The following is a 16606-nucleotide window of genomic DNA, read 5'->3' as shown; positions in this document are numbered from 1 at the left end:
CCATGGACGCTATCAAACAGACTTTCAAGCGCTGCAAGGAGCAGAACAGGGTCAGTACACCCATCATGAGTGCCCCTCGGCGGGGTAAATTGATGATCAACCCCAATGTCCGACAAGACAAAGAAGCTGACAATTAATTTTTCTCTCTCGAGTAGTCTGCGCTGGTAACATACGTCACTGCCGGTTACCCAAAGCCTGAAGATACTCCCAACATCCTACTGGCGTTGGAGAAGGGTGGCGCTGGTAAGCTCTTCCGTTGCAATCGGATTCATGGACTGTACTGACCAAGCTGTTGTCTCTAGATGTTATCGAAGTCGGTGCACCTTTCACCGACCCAATTGCAGACGGCCCTACTATCCAGACTGCCAACACGGTAGGTACATCACTATTTCTTCAAATGAATAAAGATTGACTGGTTTAGATTGCTCTCAACAATGGCGTCACGATCGAATCCACTTTGGGCATGGTGAAGGAGGCCCGATCTCGCGGCCTCAAGGCTCCTGTTATGCTCATGGGCTACTACAACCCCCTTCTTAGCTATGGCGAGGAGCGATTACTCCAAGACTGCCACTCATGCGGTGTCAATGGCTTCATCGTTGTCGACCTGCCCCCTGAGGAGGCCGTTTCTTTCCGCAAGCTCTGTAACAAGGGCCGGTGAGTCTGCACCAAAGATCTAATATCAAATACGAAGCTGACTCCCCACTTAGCCTTTCATACGTTCCTCTCATCGCTCCCTCCACCTCAGATACCCGAATGAAGATTCTCTGCCAGCTTGCCGATTCATTCATCTATGTCGTCTCTCGCATGGGTGTCACTGGCGCTACCGGCACTCTCAACGCGAACCTCCCCGACCTTATCGAGCGAGTCAAGAAGTACAGTGGCAACAAGCCCGCAGCTGTCGGATTCGGCGTCAGTACCCGAGAGCACTTCTTGAGTGTTGCAACTCTCTCAGATGGTGTCGTCGTCGGTAGCCAGATCATCACAACCATTAAGAATGCCGAGCCTGGTCAAGCACTTTCCGATATTGAGAAGTACTGTGCCTACCTGTCCGGCCGTGACTCTGGAGATTCAAACACTCGAGAGGTTGGCCTTGTCGAAGCCGTTGCTGGAGCTAGGGAGCCCAGTGGTGACAACGTTACTGTCAGCGATACTATTACAGATGCGGATATCACTGCCGAGGAGGACAGTGCTTTGGTGGCCCAGCTTGCTGCTCTTCATGGCAAGATCCCTGAGCGATTCGGCGAGTTTGGTGGCCAATATGTTCCTGAGTCTCTGATGGACTGCTTGTCCCAACTTGAGGAGGGCTTCAACGCGATCAAGGATGATCCATCCTTCTGGGAGGAATACCGATCTTACTACGAGTACATGGGACGACCCGGCCATTTGCACTTGGCGGAGCGACTCACTGAGTACGCTGGCGGTGCCAACATCTGGCTAAAGCGCGAGGATCTGAACCACACTGGTAGCCACAAGATCAACAACGCCCTGGGACAGCTCCTCCTTGCCCGCAGACTTGGAAAGACAAGAATTATTGCTGAGACTGGCGCTGGACAGCATGGTGTCGCCACGGCCACCGTCTGTGCCAAGTTCGGCATGGAGTGTACAGTATACATGGGAGCCGTAAGTCTTGCAGAATTCTTTTGAAAGTGCGATCACTAATGTAATGAATAGGAGGACGTCCGACGACAGGCCCTCAACGTTTTCCGTATGCGATTGCTCGGCGCCAAGGTCGTTGCCGTCGAAGCTGGTAGCAAGACTCTCCGAGACGCTGTCAACGAGGCTCTCCGTGCCTGGGTCGTCGATCTTGATACCACTCACTACATCATTGGCTCTGCCATTGGACCTCATCCTTTCCCCACAATCGTCCGAACCTTCCAGTCTGTCATTGGTAGAGAGACTAAGGAACAGATGCTTGAGAAACGAGGCAAGCTTCCTGATGCTGTTGTTGCTTGTGTCGGCGGTGGCAGTAACGCTGTTGGTATGTTTTACCCCTTCGAGAACGAGCCTAGCGTCAAGCTTCTTGGTGTCGAGGCCGGTGGTGACGGTGTCGACACTCCACGACACAGCGCCACTCTTACTGGCGGCTCCAAGGGTGTTCTCCATGGTGTAAGGACCTATGTTCTTCAGGACAAGCATGGCCAGATCAGTGAGACACACTCTGTCTCTGCTGGTCTAGATTACCCTGGTGTCGGCCCCGAGCTGAGCTCCTGGAAGGACAATGAGAGAGCCAAGTTTGTCGCTGCCACTGATAGCGAGGCCTTCCTTGGTTTCAAGCTCATGAGTCAGCTTGAGGGTATTATTCCCGCCCTCGAGACTGCTCACGGTATCTATGGTGCCATCGAGCTGGCCAAGACAATGAAGAAGGACGAAGATATCGTCATCTGCGTGAGTGGCCGTGGCGACAAGGACGTGCAGAGTGTCGCCGATGAGCTTCCCAAGCTGGGTCCTAAGATTGGATGGGACCTCCGTTTCTAGATTAAAAGTGATACCATATTTGGATTAAATAGCAACTGTTGAAATGATAACAAGAACAAAGGTCTTTTTCTATCTTGACTTTGGCAGGATATTGATACAATGATTGGAAGGCGTTGAAAAGGGGGGCTTTTGGTACATATTATACATCAAACATTTTACACTGTTATCTTTTGCGCTCCCTCTGTCGTTGCAGCTTCCGCCTCTGCGTTATCCAGTTGCTGCATCAACAAAGCCTCTTCATCGTCTGATAGCTCCTCGACGCCTTCCAGATCCGCCAAGTCTTCTTCACCCAACACAAATTCCTGAGCCCTAAGCTCACCTCGGGTCGCCTGGCTGCGTTTGGACAAGGGACCGGGTGTAGCGACGTCAAGCGCATACTGAATGATGTCGTCCCTATCCTCGATCTCCTTGGGCTCCATACCCAGCGCCACACGCTCGGCGTTGAATCTCTTCTGAATATCCTTGGACTGCATGAGAAGCCACCTCAAGTTCCAGCCACCAGGGCCGAGTTCCTTTATTCTGGCAGGCTTGCTCTTGAGGAGATACTCCTGGAGGCCACCCTCACGGCGGATAGTCTTGAGAACACGGAGTGTAAGGCGGGTCTTGACGTTGGCATCTAGGGCGGGGAGCTTGAAAACTTTGACGTGGACGTTCGGACGCCAGAAACGACGGGCCTTGTTGTTGTACTTTTCCGCAACAGTGTTACCGAATCGAATTCTCGCAGACCCATAAAGACCCTTGTTGGATTGTTTGTAGAGTTGACGCTCGCCATAAGGGTAAGGGGGAATGATACGGCTAGGTAGAAGATGCGACTTGATCGTTTTGGTCTGCTGAGGGAGGGTCGTGCTGAAGAGTCGAGTGGGAGTTACCGGCGATGGTGAGGCCAGGGCCCTCAAAGCCGGGCGGGCGGGGGCCCAAGATGTCATGATATCGGTCTCGGTTTCGAGGTAAGTATTCGGTATGGACTTTTCCCAGTTATAGGCGAGACATTGGCCTCAATTGATGTCGGGGTGGGCGGGTATTTCGAGCGCAGAGTGCCCTGTTCGAGATGCGCTGATCGTCGACGGTACCTTCAACTTTGGCCTTCTGGCGTTGAGATTTTTGGGCTGTCGTCGATCGGAGGCGGCTGATGTTCCGGCGCCGGAGATGGCGGTCGCCAATTGTCCAATCAGGTGATTTCGTGCTGTATTCGCGACAGCTCCACTACAGCTTCACTAACAACAAACCAAGCAATGAGTATAAGGCTGGTGGAAACAGACAGCTGGAGTTTATGCTTGATATATCATGGCAATGTTCCCGCCTGTTGAGGACTCAGTCCTACAGAATAACCCAGACTTTGTCAATCTTTATAATAAACTTACGAATGTTGTTCTCAACTCTGACTGTTCGACGCAGAATGGCCCAAGGGCCAAAGAGCGGGCTTCTGTTCGACAGGTAAGAAGGCTTTCCATTTACAAATCAACCAGATAAAATAAAACAAGAATTCTCATGTTTCTTATCAGGAACTCGACCGTCGCCGTCTGATTTCTGCGAAACAACATCTTCTTACCTGTGCTATCTCATCGGCAACACCATCAAGCACACCGCCTGCAACAAGGGCATCCTCCCGCCTGCAACCTCCCAAGGGTCATCAAGCAGGAGGCTCAAACTCTCAGCAACAACAACCCTCGCTTCCAGAACCTCTTCTAGATCTTCTAATTGTGCTCCCTCCACTTCTGGACGCCAATAATCCACCTCTTCCTCAAGATACCCTCCAGTTACTGTTTGCTCACCCCCCCCTTTCTGAACTCGAGACTCTACTCCCCGCATTGGCGCCGATTATTGCTTCGAATCTGCGTACTTGGGCCCTGGGACTTGCGCGAATTGCGCATCCTTCCACGAACGCTTCCTTCCTCCACCGTCACATCGCCTCATTGCCAACTACGTTATCGGGCTGGCGTTCCGACCTCGCTGCCGCCGAAACAGAACTCAGCTCTCATCGTCTACGCTCTCTTGCCGCCTTGACATCTCTTCTCCAAGCCGCCACCAATGCGCTGAGTCTTTTGATTCGTGCCCTCGAGGTCAAGCATGGAAAAGTAGCTCGTAGCCTAGAGCTTCGTGCTGCAGAAGCCTCACTCCATGCCCGTCGATATGACGCCGATGCTGTTATCGCCGCAGCTTCTGTGCGTCGCGCATTTTATACCCCTGAAGCGATCACCGCTCTAAGAAATTATGGTGCCCATTTGCGTGATGCTAAGATGCGGAGTGAGGAGCGTGTTCGAGGCTTGGCAGCTGAGCTTGGAGAGTACGGAGTTGGTGTTGACGGTGGAGAAAACAAAGAAAAAAAGATGAGGGAGATGTCAAGAGTATATCGGGAAATGACGAGACAAATGGATGATACGAGGAGAGATTTAGACCGATTGAACCAAGGATGAGTGGGGAAAGGGTATTAATCATAAGACATCATATGTTTCAAACTAATTACGCTGTGTGAAGGGCATGCGAAAGAGTTCACAGAGTGCTGTTGATATACCCTGTTCTGAATATCTACATAGAGAGATCAAATAAAAGGGCATTTCGCTTATTCATATTCGACCAAGTGCGCAAATGGGGTAGATAGGTATAACACGTTAGTTTCGTGTTTTATATTCAGTTTACTCGTACATATATGTTCAAGCTGCCTTCGTCGCGTCATTAATTCGCCAAGCCGGGCACTTGACCTGGACTCAAGGTCCGGGTATTTTCAGTCCATCTGTCCCCCTCTGGCCGTAGCCGTGATGTTGATTTCAAGACGTCGTTCGTTGGAAGCGGCGTTGTTTCTCTAAACGCACATCCTCCTTTTATTAAGCTGCTATTCTCTCATACTTAACCCTTGACCTTGTAGATGGCCTCAGCGAGGCGGCCAACGTTTTCAGAGGTGATACCAGCAACAGAGATACGGCCGTCCTTGGTGGCATAAACGGAGAACTCCTCAGCGAGGCGAGTCATCTCCTCGGAAGTAAGACCAGTGTAGGCGAACATGCCGATCTGGCTGGTGATGTGAGACCAGTCGTGCTTGGAGCCGAGCTTCTCAAGGTTATCCTTGAGGAGAGCACGCATGGTGATGATGCGGTCAGCCATCTCCTTGACCTCACCGAGCCACTGCTTGTAGAGAGTGGGGCTGTTCAGAATCTCGGCGGCGATGCGGGCACCGTGGATGGGAGGGTTGGAGTACAGAGGTCGAATGAGAATCTTGAGCTGAGAGTCGACGCGCTTCTTCTCGTCGGCATCGGCACATACCATGGAGAAGGCACCAATACGCTCACCATAGAGACCCTATGAAACAATTAGCAAACTGCTCCGAGACCCATTACATCAGATCATAATATGCTCAAGACGTACCATGTTCTTGGCGAAAGACTGGCAAAGAGCAATGTTGTGGCCCTGCTCAACGAAGTAGCGAACAGCGAAAGCATCCTTGTCGGTGTCACCACTGGCAAAGCCCTGGTAAGCCATGTCGAAGAAGGCGAAGTGACCCTTCTCCTTGACGACGTCAGAGATCTGCTTCCACTGCTCCTGGGTAGGGTCAACACCAGTGGGGTTGTGAGCACAGGCGTGGAAAAGGAAGACACTGCCGTTGGGGGCAGACTTGACATCAGCAATCAAGCCCTCGAAGTCAAGGCCGATGGTCTTCTTGTCGTAGTAGCGGTACTGCTCAACCTCGAGGCCGGCGTGGTTGAAGACGGCCTTGTGGTTTGCCCACGAAGGCTGGGGGATGTAGATCTTCTTTTCGCCAGGGAAGAACTTGGCGAGGAAAGCGGCACCGACACGGAGAGCACCGGTACCAGAGATGGTCTGGGTGATGGTGATGCGATCCAGGGCGGGGCTGTTGGCGCCGTAGGCCAGCTTGGCGGCGGCGGGAGGGAACTCAGGAACACCAGTGATGCCGGCGTACTCCTTGTTCAACTTGGACTCGACGACCTTCATCTCGGCCTCACGAACGGAAGGGAGCACGTAGGGCTTGCCAGCATCGTCACGGTAGGCACCAACACCTGTATACGAATTGAGTCAGATCGATTCGAAAGATAGCGAGATACCTCCGTATTCGGGGTTGGGTGGGGATGACGTTGCGACATACCCAGGTTGATCTTCTTGTCGAACTTGTCGGCCTTGAAGGCTTCAGTGATACCTGAGAAATGATGTTAACATTACTGTCCGAAGTAGTGGTGTGTTTTGGCTTTGGCGCAACATGTCCCGTACTTGTAGGAACGGAGCGCATTGCATCAAGTAGGAGTCATCGTACGTACCAAGAATGGCCTGTTTCAAGCCAAAAGAAACAATTGATTAGCAACGGAGCTGGCGCAAAGCTCATGACAAGAATGAATTACTCACATCCTGTGAATAGTTAGCATAAGATCACACAAAACATACGCGACAGGAGGGGAGCTCATACAGGAGGACCTTGAGGGACGTTGGCCCAGTTGGAGGCAGCGCGAATGGCAGCCAGGTTGTACTGGGCAGGGCGGGCAGCCCGGCGGCTGGCGACTCGGAGGGTGGACAGCATTTTGAAGGTGATGATGGGATGGGTTGAGGATGGAGGAAAGGTTGGAGGAGAAGAGAGGGACTAAAAGAAGAAGAGGGAGGAGAAGGAGGATCACTTGAGGCGGTTCTCTTGCGGAGTGACTACTACCAGACGAGGCGTGGTGTGTCTACCTCTGCCATATTTTGTCGATCGGGCCTCTTCGGCGGTGGGCTAGAGCAGCTTACATCCAATCATACACCAGATTCTGCTTCCAGACCCTTGATTTATGGGGGTCGTGAGGTAGCTCCCACAGAATGAGCTCACCTGCGTCAGGGCATTTTGGTAGACTCTCTTGTGAAATTCTGGTGGGGCTACCCCGGACATCGGCGTCGGTTTAGAATCGCAGTCACAGGCCATTTGAGAAACATCCATCCATTGCTCATGCTGAGTGGTGCGCCTGAAGCGGCTGATTATGCTCAACCTGGTTCCTGTTCCTTTTATCCATCATAATTGATTCATCCATTGTCAACCTCATTACTCATGCTATTTACCAAGAGACCGATACCGTTCCCACGTTTACCTCTATCGTCAATATCCTGCCAGATTAGGATGGCATGATCTAGTCTAAATAGTCAGAGCTCCAGAAGCCCGGACCCAAAATGCATACTCAAATTCCTGAAGCCCGGGATCTAACCTACCTACTTGACTACCCCTGCAACTTGGCAAAGCATTTACACATGTCAACATAGATCCGGAGCACCGATTATCGATTGCCCACTTACCTCTGTACACCTCCCTCTCCGTAAGAGCATTGAGCTACCGCACTGCTGTCAATGGAGTGCCGCTTGCTACCATCTACTTGGGTTCTCATTGATCTATGAGGCCACGCCAAACAAAGAGACTCTGCGAAAGGAAGCAAGAGATAACTCTCATAAACCGCCGGCAGCCGGACCCCAATCCTGGTCTGATGAAAAAGACTGTCGATTCTTCTTCCAGCCGCCCGGTCGACTCCGACCTGTTTTACCGCGCATCCCTCTGAGGGTCTTCCGCTGGACCTGTGGCAGCGGGTCCGCTCTCACAATGGCATTCCTCGATACAACTTCCGCTTGTCCAGCACGTCGCTGCCGCATACCGCCCACACTAACCACTAATTAACGTCTTCTACTGCCAAATCCTTGCTGCAACTTTAGGTTGGTTTCTTATTACACTGCAACTGTAGTAACTCACCTACAGCTGCACGCTCTCCGTTGTCTACCGGCTCCGCCCTCGTGACCGGCCCGGCCCCGTTTGCTATTACGGCCAACGGCTCACAAGGGTTCATGTTCTGTGATGTCGCCATTGGATGGCATTAAACGTTACATGTGTGAACAGGAAAAGGGTTTGCTCAACGCATAACAACTGGATGTCTCAAGTATGAACTAACTAATATGTCGAAAACGACTAAACACAAAGCATATTGGGACGGTGAAATAAATAAATAAAATTGGTTCAATTATTGGACATCTTCCACACATATATATTTCACCTTTTCCCATTCGACTTCATTATTCTTAATATATAGCATAAGAGCCTTGTTCCCAAACGCCAACGCCTAAATGATGCTATCATTAATGCCGATCAAGATCCGAGATATCTCCTTAACCAAGATCTCCCCATCTCGCATGTGGCACAGCTCAGGTGGTCATGAAAGCGCTTCTGGGGCAGCCTTACCTGATTCCAAGGCACAGCTCCCTGATCTCATCTCCCAAATGCACTGTGTGAGACAAATGTGCATGAATAAACCGGCTTCTTAGTTTTCAGCGTCGACTCATGCTTTGTTATGGACTTTCTTGGATGGCACATCCGCAAGCTCCTCATAACGGTTCATAACATTCTCCTCGACTGTCTCATGAAACACGTCCACCTCGGTCGAAGCAAACTTCCTTGCGCTGATGCCTCTCTCGAAAAGCACGTCAAGCTCTGCAAAGGTGCGGCCACTCGGCTCCGGCAGACGAAAGAAGGTGTAAATAATGCACAGAAAGCAAATGCCGCCCTATTCTCTTTGTCAGTAACACAAAATATTTACTTTGGACCCGCAACACCGGCTACTTACCCAGAAGAATCCTGCATAGTTGCCCCAGTCCCAGGCTGTGGGGTTGAGCATGTAGGGAGTCAAAATACTGTTGATGATGCCAACAACGTTGCTATCAACCGGTTAGCTAGACTGACCAATGAATTGATCTCGACAAAGGTGTCAGATGAGGACCGTGTCCTCAGACTTCGCCAATGCTTAGGACTTACTATAGATTGCGGCCAAGAACAACTGTCTTGATTTGCAAGCGACGAGACGACAGTTCTCCAACAAGAGAATAGCATACGGTGCCTATGGTCAACTGGTAGAAGAGAGCCCAGATGATCATCATGCAACCGGTCGCCAATGAAGATTGGGTGCGATGGGCCTCGGGCACCAAGCCAAGGAACCCCATGATGAGTAGCATGGAACAAAGACCACAGAGGCCATAGAGTACCAACGACCTTCTGCCGATGCCCAGGCTCATAAGTCCCCAAGCACCAAAGACACCTGCCATATTGATGCCATACTGGCCAAGGGCAAACGAGTACGCCTTGTCGGCTGAGAGGCCAGCTTGTTCAAGGAAATAAGTCGAATAATTAGAGAAAGAGTTGCCGCTCAAATTCTGGATGGCCCAGATCATGCAAACAATCTCTGTACGGCGACGGTCAGTACCCTTGAAACAATCCCAGTAGGATGCTCCCGCTGTAATCTTCTCTTCAAGGGCGGTGGTGTGTACCATCATGGCGATGGTTTCGTCGGCGTCGAAGTCAGTCTCACGATCGAGACTGGTTAAGCGTAGCAAAGCTTCCTTGGCGTCCTGGTTGCGGCCTCGTCGGACTAGCCACCACGGCGATTCGGGAGCAAAGAAGATACCGATCAGGAGCGGCAACGGCCATATCCACTGAAGGGCATACGGGATACGGTATGCCCATTCATCTTCACGCTTGAGCATGGAGTGAATTACTCCTATACCAATTTCCTGGCCCAAACCCCAGCAGAAGTTGACATATGTGGTCAGATAGCCACGCAGAGCGACTGGGCAGACCTCGGATGCATATGTGATTGTCAGTGTTTGGAAGATGCCCCAAGGAATACCGCAAAGGATCTCGGCCACAAGCAGAGTCTGAACATTCTGGGCAGTAAAGAAGATGGTTGTGAAACCGGCTACACAGACAAGGCATGCCATGACCGTATAGCGGTAACCAAATCGTTCTGAGATCCAACCGTTGATAAAAAGACCGATAATCTCACCACAGTGGGCTCCCTGTCGCGTTGGTTGTGAGCATATGGGCCAGAGTTTATCAAGAGGAAACTTACGTTGCTCAGACCAGCTTGCCAAGCGGCTGGCACCTGATACTCTCCATCATCGCCCAGAACACCATACTTTTTGTTGAACTGAGGAAATGCATCTAGGAGTAGGTGTCAGTGAGTTGGTCACAACTACTTTATCTGATTATGTGTACATGTATCAGGTTATCAAGTGGTTTTGAGCACATACAGAAGTTATTAACAAGGGAGATATCATAACCCTCCATTACGATACAGGTGGAGATGAGGACACTCCAAAAGATGGCCTTGGGGTAGAGCTTGATACCTTGACGAATAGTCATGTTACGCTCTTTGTGAGCTGCAGAGCGGGCATGCTCGACGATGTTGATGTGTGTCTTGCTCGGATCCTGAATGTCAGCACCGGCCGGGGCATCGGCGGTGGTATCTGAGGGCGGGGCCGTAGCCGGGGCCGGCGACACCTTGTCTTGGGTGTCAGCCATGGCTTCAGCTGTTTCAAGCTCCGGCACTCAATATCAAAGCGATAACCAATCAAGGTCTGTCTACCAAGACTAAAGAGGATGATGAGGATGGCACCTGGGGGAACAGCAGCCAGATCAAGAACAGTGCCTAAGATCTGGTTTCGGTTCTCTATAGGCGGTGTCGAGTAACTCTAAGGTGAACGAGGTATAGGGACTTGAAGTTAGACATGCGTGAGAGAAGTGTCACTTCAAATCGGCCCAATCGAGATGCGCTGTAAGATAAGAGTGGCCAAAAGTGTACAATAATGAACGATGGCAAACAGCTCCTGGCGCACGACCTGCACAACAACAAGCACGTAGCAGCAACAGAGGTTAAGCAGAGCAAAGAAGAGGACACAGGAAGTGAGAAAGTCTGATGGGGTAATGGGAGGGACCCTTTACTGGTAAAAACTGGAGCCAGAGGTTGATGATTTTTATCCTAGGGGCGGATAGTCGGATCAAAGCGGGACAAGCCATGCCAGACCGAGCATGGCAGAACCATTATAAACACTAACAGATCAGCAGGAACAAACGCGCAATGCCGAGTAGTATATAGTACCACATGTAAGGAACATAAATGCCTATCTCACGGCACTCAAGCACATCCTTACATGTGTGTGTACATTACAGGTGGGGTCTCTGATTTCACTCTTTTCGATATGCATCGACTCTTTTCTGGAAAGCAATCTCGAAAAAGTAAATTGACTATAAAACAGCAAGTTCGATACCAAATCTACTTCCTTGGGCTCTAAGAATCCGGCTTGGGGAATTTTAGATTGCAACAAACGTCAACGATTCAAGCTTATCTGTCTTTCAAATGTTAAGGGAAAAAAAACCACACCCATGTCTGCGGAGCCTCATCTTGGCTAAACTCTCCTTGTCTCCAACGCCCAGGAGCTAGAACAAATCGATGGCCAGTTAGCGCCACCAAATCTTGCAAACCCCTGGAGCTACTGGTAATAATTGGAGAACTCTTTCCACAGCCGTGGTGAGGCCGATAATTCCTCACCGACCATTTCACCCTACCTTTAGTGGCGAAGACTCCAGTAATGTTGCAGTGATTGAGCTGTGAAGCTCTCGAACTGTCTAACCGTCTATTTGTCCAGTTTGTCATACCAGCAATAAGGAAGCAATTGCTACAGTTATGTTCATCCATAAGTTGTGAGAGGAATTGGGGTCAGTGTTACTTACTCCAATTCTCCAAAGGAAGCCAAGACACGGTGACTCCACTTTGGACTACAAATCGCGAAGCGACTCAAGTCTTCATCGATTGACGGATTGTTGCCAATCACTACTCTGTCCACGATGCTATCGTGCGGGGACTTCAAAAAGTCTCTAGTCAAAGGCTTGGGGAAGAGGCTGGGATTTGGAGGTTGGGTACCGAAGTACTCCAATGCTGATATCATCCATGGCAGGCGAAAATGTCAAGTCAGTTTATTAGAATTTAAACTATTTCTTTACGTAAGTACTCTCAACCCTCAAACTTAACATTTCAGACTTAGAAAGATATGAAAGTGATAGCAAGTAGAAGAGCGAATAGCGAGCTCACAGAGGGCTTTGTCTGATATGCAGCATCTTCCTCGTCATCTTCCTTCTTTTTACCAGCAGGATGGTGGTCGACTGACTCTTCATCGGAAGGCTGCGGCGTCAATATCCAGACACTGCTCCTGTTGCCATGAATTCTGCCGCTTGCAAGGTCAACTGTAGCCGTTGAGCCGAGGATCTTGCCACTTTTACTGACGGCAACTGCTCGAGCAGACCCAGGGGATGGTAGTCCTAACCCTCCCAAATTAATTTCCGTTTCAAAGCCGGATCGGGACGAGTTTGCAAGAAGTCTGGGAGTAGAAATGATGTTTACATCATCTTCTACCTCATACTGTCATATAGTCAGCCCGCTTCTTCGGCACAGTTTCATGGTAACATACCAACTCCCATCTATGAACCTGGGTATCGCCATTCCAAGACACATAAACAGTAGCATTTGATGCGTCTTCTCCAGGGGCTGACGAAGCGATGGAAGGACCCCATGGAGGCCGTCCAATCCAATCCATCTTCCAGGCACGATAAACAGACATATCTTTGTCTGGGTCGTTGTCGAAGACGTGGGGGATCACTCCTTGTTGAATGTCCATCACGATCGTCCCATTGGGCGAATGTTCAGTGATACCCGGGTTTGCACCCCAGCCGACAAGGAAATTTCCATTGTCTAAGCCTTGAACACTGCCTCCTGAGCCCGAATATATCCTTTGGGGATGATAAAACTCGTGTAAAAGCCGAACAGTCATTTTGTCATAGTCGAGTTCCACAACAACGCCTCGAGAACAATTATCATCATTACACATCCCGTTTTCGGTGACTTGGTTGTCAAAGAAGCTCAATCGGCTCTCATTGCCCTGGACGAACCTTGCGTTATATTGATTGGCGAAGTTGGTCGCGTTGCCGCCGCTAAGGTCTTTGAACTGATTGTGTTTCCCTCCAAGAATCCATCGTGGATCCAATGTGCCAGCATGGAGAAGAATGATCGCCGATAATCCCCTTGATGAAACAAGATAATGGTTCTTTGAGGTCTACATCTTGTGAGTGCATGGTTAGGTAAGTTTAAAAGTAACTTGCCTTGAAAACGCTGTCAATATGAAACCAGTCGAAACCATGGCCACCCATATAGGTTGTTTTTGGGTCGTAATCAACCATCGTATCAGTTAAGTTGACATGTGTAAATGATCTCCACACATTGAAAACTCGGTCCGTGTCAAGATCGACCTCTTGGAAGATGGAGTCGCTCAACCAGCCATCTATATCCCCTCCAAGAACCGTCAAGTTGTATCTGACATCCTGATACGCAGTCAAGATAGCAGTTCCTTGGGTAGTGAATTCGAAATCGTGGATGTCGGCCTCGACAGCCCCCAAGTCCCGGACTGAAACTGACCATTTCTTTTGGTAGGTGGCATCGAAAGCGTGACAGCGGCCGCCCTCAATGAAAGTGAGGTACTTGCCCCCATACCTCACCTGTGCTCGGGCATCGAAAGTCCGTTCATACTTGATGTCGGCATACACAAGGCTAAGGTCTTTGCTTGAAAATATGGCAGGTCCCGATTTGTCGCCATGTTTCAATGTCAGGAAGAGAAATCCAGAACTATCAATGAGACTGGGTTCAAAGGTATTGATCTGAAAGACAGGGGCGACTGCATCTGAGGATTTGAAAGTCTGAGAGGGAAACTGGCCGAGAAAGCCATTGTTGTAGGTCGCTAAGTCTTTGACAGGGTCCACGTCTGCGAAGGACAGAGCAGCTAGCAAAGCAATTACTATCGTTTGCACCAAAAGGGAAAACATCTTAGGAGTGAAGAACGAGTGTGAGTGCGTATAGTAGCAAGTGAAGCAAGATCAAAAGTAGCAATCAGAATCGAATAACAGAGTTCCAAGAAGGCTCCAAAACTGTGCGTTTAGAGGGGAGAAAAAGTCAAGTTCTTTGCCATGCACGATGTAGGACAAGAGTTTCAAAAGCACTTCAGAAGTGCTCAAGAATATGGAAGTTGTTGCCGGGTGGCAGTCGCACTGGACCGTTCTGTGCCCCCTTCCCTTCATGAAGCGTGAAACTGTAAAACGTGAGGCAAGAACAACTAAAGGAGCATCGCATCATCCACGGCTTCCTACTGTGCAGCGCCAAAGCTTACACGAATAATGGAAGGAGCAATGCAGTACATCCCGCCACAAGGTCCCTTGCATTGATCACGAATCTAACTAAAACCTTCCTCACTTACACGCTAAGTTCTCTAATTACTTACTAAGTGCTAAGGTCACAAATTTCTTCAAATATTCTCGAAGTCAGTTCATGAAGTTCTGTAATCAGGAGTGAGCTGGCCATGCAAGCATCAATATTTGCAAGCTCACACATATCAGCGGAGAAGTGCATCTATTGTTAATATCATATACTCATAAATTGATCGCATCATCCAAGCCAACCTGACTTGAAATTTGATAATGCTGAATCTCAAGGGAGTGGCGAGGTTGATTCCGGCTTTATAGTGTAGCCAGATGACTAAGCATAGCTCCATCAGCTTCATTGCCGTCATTACAACTTCACTCAGCTTCTTCTATCCCACTGCTCTCAATTTCTTTTGTTATACGTAATTATTATTTTCGCAGTGAATGAAGCTCAATAATGTCTGTCCTGTTTCTTCGTTCGCCTTTCATTTGCCGTCATTGCCTTCAGGCATCGCGCCGCCGCCCAACATTGCCAATTACTAATTACTCAACACAAGCTGGCGCATCTAAGGCAGAGGAGCAACAATCGAAAGGCGCAACAGAGAAGGATAAAGAAAGTAGCGATGCACCGGCACCAGAGAAAGAACTAGGGCCAATGGCTCAGCGCTTAGAGGAAGCCACAGAGGAAGCCCTCTTCACTGGTGGAAGAGCCGGGCGTCGAGCTGTGGAGGATGCGGGCTTCTCAGAAGAGCTCAAGGAGAGGCTTTTGAGCAAAATTGCCGATGCAGAATTCAAATCCGAACATGCTGGTGCCTTTGCAGAAGCTGGCCTTTCATCATCAGTAGGTGAAGGCACAAGGCACATTGCTTCGGCACAGGCATGGACAGGGGAAGAGCATGCGGCGGATACTGTACTTCGAATGCTGGACGATGCCAGAAAACCTCTTGCTCCTGGTTTGAGGGGAAAATTCCAGCCGCCTCCTGTAGATATGCGATTGCGTGGACAAACGAAACGATCTGCTGGAGAGAAAGTCGCCAAAGCGAGGGACAAAGTGAACACCTATGTTGGAATGGGAGCCCAACAGCCAAAGAACGGCATGAGTGAGGATGAAAAGGAGGCATGGCGAAGGGAACTTCGCGAGCGCTTTGAGCCTGGGGCGAGAGCTCTGCCAAATACAATCACGGGTCTTGCGGCCCTGGCAAACGAACGCATCGAGAACGCCATTGCGCGAGGGCAATTTAAGAATATACCACGAGGAAAGGGCATCGAGCGTGATTCTCGCGCTGACAACCCCTTTATCGACACGACAGAGTATATCATGAATAAGATGATTCAACGACAGGATATTGTCCCGCCCTGGATAGAGAAGCAGCAGGAGCTCGCAAAAGAGGCAGCGGTGTTTAGAGGCCGGCTACGTAATGATTGGCGGCGATTGGCGGCTAGAATGATTGCTTCTCGAGGCGGATCGCTAGAGGAGCAGATACGCAGGGCGGAAGAGTATGCTGCTGCAGAAGAAATACACAACCCGATCAGAAGAAAAAATGCCCTTGGGGAAGTAGAAGAGCTCAAGGCTGCCTCACCGGTGGTCGGAAGACCATTTCGTGATTCAGCATGGGAGCAAGCTGAGGCGAGCTATCTCAAACTATCGATCGATCGCCTTAATGCTCTGACGCGAAGTTACAACCTCATGGCGCCAGACCTGGCTAAGAAACCATATTTTTCGCTTGATCGGGAACTCAAGACATGTTTTGCCGAGGTTGCGCCTACAGTCGCTCGCGAGATTCAGGATCGTGCGACGGGTATGAAGGCGAGGAGCTTGGGGGGAGGAGGCCAGGCGGGTAAGCAGACTAGCCTGTTGGAAACGTTGGCTGGAAGCGATAAAGTCAAGGTGCATGTTGAAGCCCGAGAGAAGGCATATGGTCTTAAAGAGTGGTGGAGAGATGTGTGGAAGAAAACCTGATTGCAACTGTTAGTTGGAAGTGAGCAATCGACCTGTCAAGCCCAGCAATGTCGGATCTTCATCTTGTTAATGAATGTCATATAATGGTGTGAAAGATTAAGAATATCAGTCTTTTGTATACGCTGGCCTGTCCCTGATGTTTGGCTCAT

The 16606-nt window shown here is 50.0% G+C and overlaps 9 protein-coding genes across 9 annotated transcripts; 3 read left to right on the top strand and 6 right to left on the bottom strand.

Annotated features, from left to right (window-relative positions):
* Window positions 1-2: 2 nt before the first annotated feature.
* On the top strand, window positions 3-2475 carry FGSG_10743 (tryptophan synthase; the record flags this gene model as incomplete). Its single annotated transcript, XM_011327363.1, has 6 exons — window positions 3-50; window positions 156-243; window positions 303-373; window positions 422-654; window positions 708-1620; window positions 1672-2475. The coding sequence occupies 6 exons, from the start codon at window positions 3-5 to the stop codon at window positions 2473-2475; spliced, it is 2157 nt and encodes a 718-aa protein (XP_011325665.1).
* Window positions 2476-2630: 155 nt separating this feature from the next.
* Window positions 2631-3401, bottom strand: FGSG_10744 (uncharacterized protein; the record flags this gene model as incomplete). Its single annotated transcript, XM_011327362.1, has 1 exon — window positions 2631-3401. One exon carries the CDS (start codon window positions 3399-3401, stop codon window positions 2631-2633), a length of 771 nt encoding a protein of 256 aa, XP_011325664.1.
* A 295-nt stretch (window positions 3402-3696) lies between these two features.
* Window positions 3697-4889, top strand: FGSG_10745 (uncharacterized protein; the record flags this gene model as incomplete). Its single annotated transcript, XM_011327361.1, has 2 exons — window positions 3697-3909; window positions 3978-4889. Exons 1-2 carry the CDS (start codon window positions 3760-3762, stop codon window positions 4887-4889), a joined length of 1062 nt encoding a protein of 353 aa, XP_011325663.1. The 5' UTR covers window positions 3697-3759.
* A 164-nt stretch (window positions 4890-5053) lies between these two features.
* On the bottom strand, window positions 5054-6997 carry FGSG_10746 (aspartate aminotransferase; the record flags this gene model as incomplete). Its single annotated transcript, XM_011327360.1, has 6 exons — window positions 5054-5769; window positions 5836-6485; window positions 6572-6622; window positions 6741-6750; window positions 6826-6828; window positions 6887-6997. The coding sequence occupies 6 exons, from the start codon at window positions 6995-6997 to the stop codon at window positions 5320-5322; spliced, it is 1275 nt and encodes a 424-aa protein (XP_011325662.1). The 3' UTR covers window positions 5054-5319.
* A 473-nt stretch (window positions 6998-7470) lies between these two features.
* Window positions 7471-8294, bottom strand: FGSG_13926 (uncharacterized protein; the record flags this gene model as incomplete). Its single annotated transcript, XM_011327359.1, has 3 exons — window positions 7471-7579; window positions 7738-7858; window positions 8183-8294. The coding sequence occupies 3 exons, from the start codon at window positions 8292-8294 to the stop codon at window positions 7471-7473; spliced, it is 342 nt and encodes a 113-aa protein (XP_011325661.1).
* A 468-nt stretch (window positions 8295-8762) lies between these two features.
* On the bottom strand, window positions 8763-10777 carry FGSG_10747 (uncharacterized protein; the record flags this gene model as incomplete). The annotated part of the gene is made up of 5 exons (XM_011327358.1): window positions 8763-8987; window positions 9048-9138; window positions 9236-10272; window positions 10326-10417; window positions 10507-10777. 5 exons carry the CDS (start codon window positions 10775-10777, stop codon window positions 8763-8765), a joined length of 1716 nt encoding a protein of 571 aa, XP_011325660.1.
* A 1441-nt stretch (window positions 10778-12218) lies between these two features.
* FGSG_13925 (uncharacterized protein) lies at window positions 12219-13080 on the bottom strand (the record flags this gene model as incomplete). Its single annotated transcript, XM_011327357.1, has 2 exons — window positions 12219-12671; window positions 12721-13080. 2 exons carry the CDS (start codon window positions 13078-13080, stop codon window positions 12294-12296), a joined length of 738 nt encoding a protein of 245 aa, XP_011325659.1. The 3' UTR covers window positions 12219-12293.
* Window positions 13081-13393: 313 nt separating this feature from the next.
* FGSG_13924 (uncharacterized protein) lies at window positions 13394-14125 on the bottom strand (the record flags this gene model as incomplete). Its single annotated transcript, XM_011327356.1, has 1 exon — window positions 13394-14125. One exon carries the CDS (start codon window positions 14123-14125, stop codon window positions 13394-13396), a length of 732 nt encoding a protein of 243 aa, XP_011325658.1.
* An 829-nt stretch (window positions 14126-14954) lies between these two features.
* FGSG_10749 (uncharacterized protein) lies at window positions 14955-16457 on the top strand (the record flags this gene model as incomplete). Its single annotated transcript, XM_011327355.1, has 1 exon — window positions 14955-16457. The coding sequence occupies one exon, from the start codon at window positions 14955-14957 to the stop codon at window positions 16455-16457; it is 1503 nt and encodes a 500-aa protein (XP_011325657.1).
* Window positions 16458-16606: the final 149 nt, after the last annotated feature.

This window comes from Fusarium graminearum, chromosome 3 (assembly GCF_000240135.3).
Source record: "Fusarium graminearum PH-1 chromosome 3, whole genome shotgun sequence".
Taxonomy (NCBI): domain Eukaryota; kingdom Fungi; phylum Ascomycota; class Sordariomycetes; order Hypocreales; family Nectriaceae; genus Fusarium; species Fusarium graminearum.
The sequence above is the reverse complement of the archived record's forward strand: the minus strand, read 5'-3'. Positions and strand labels throughout refer to the sequence as shown.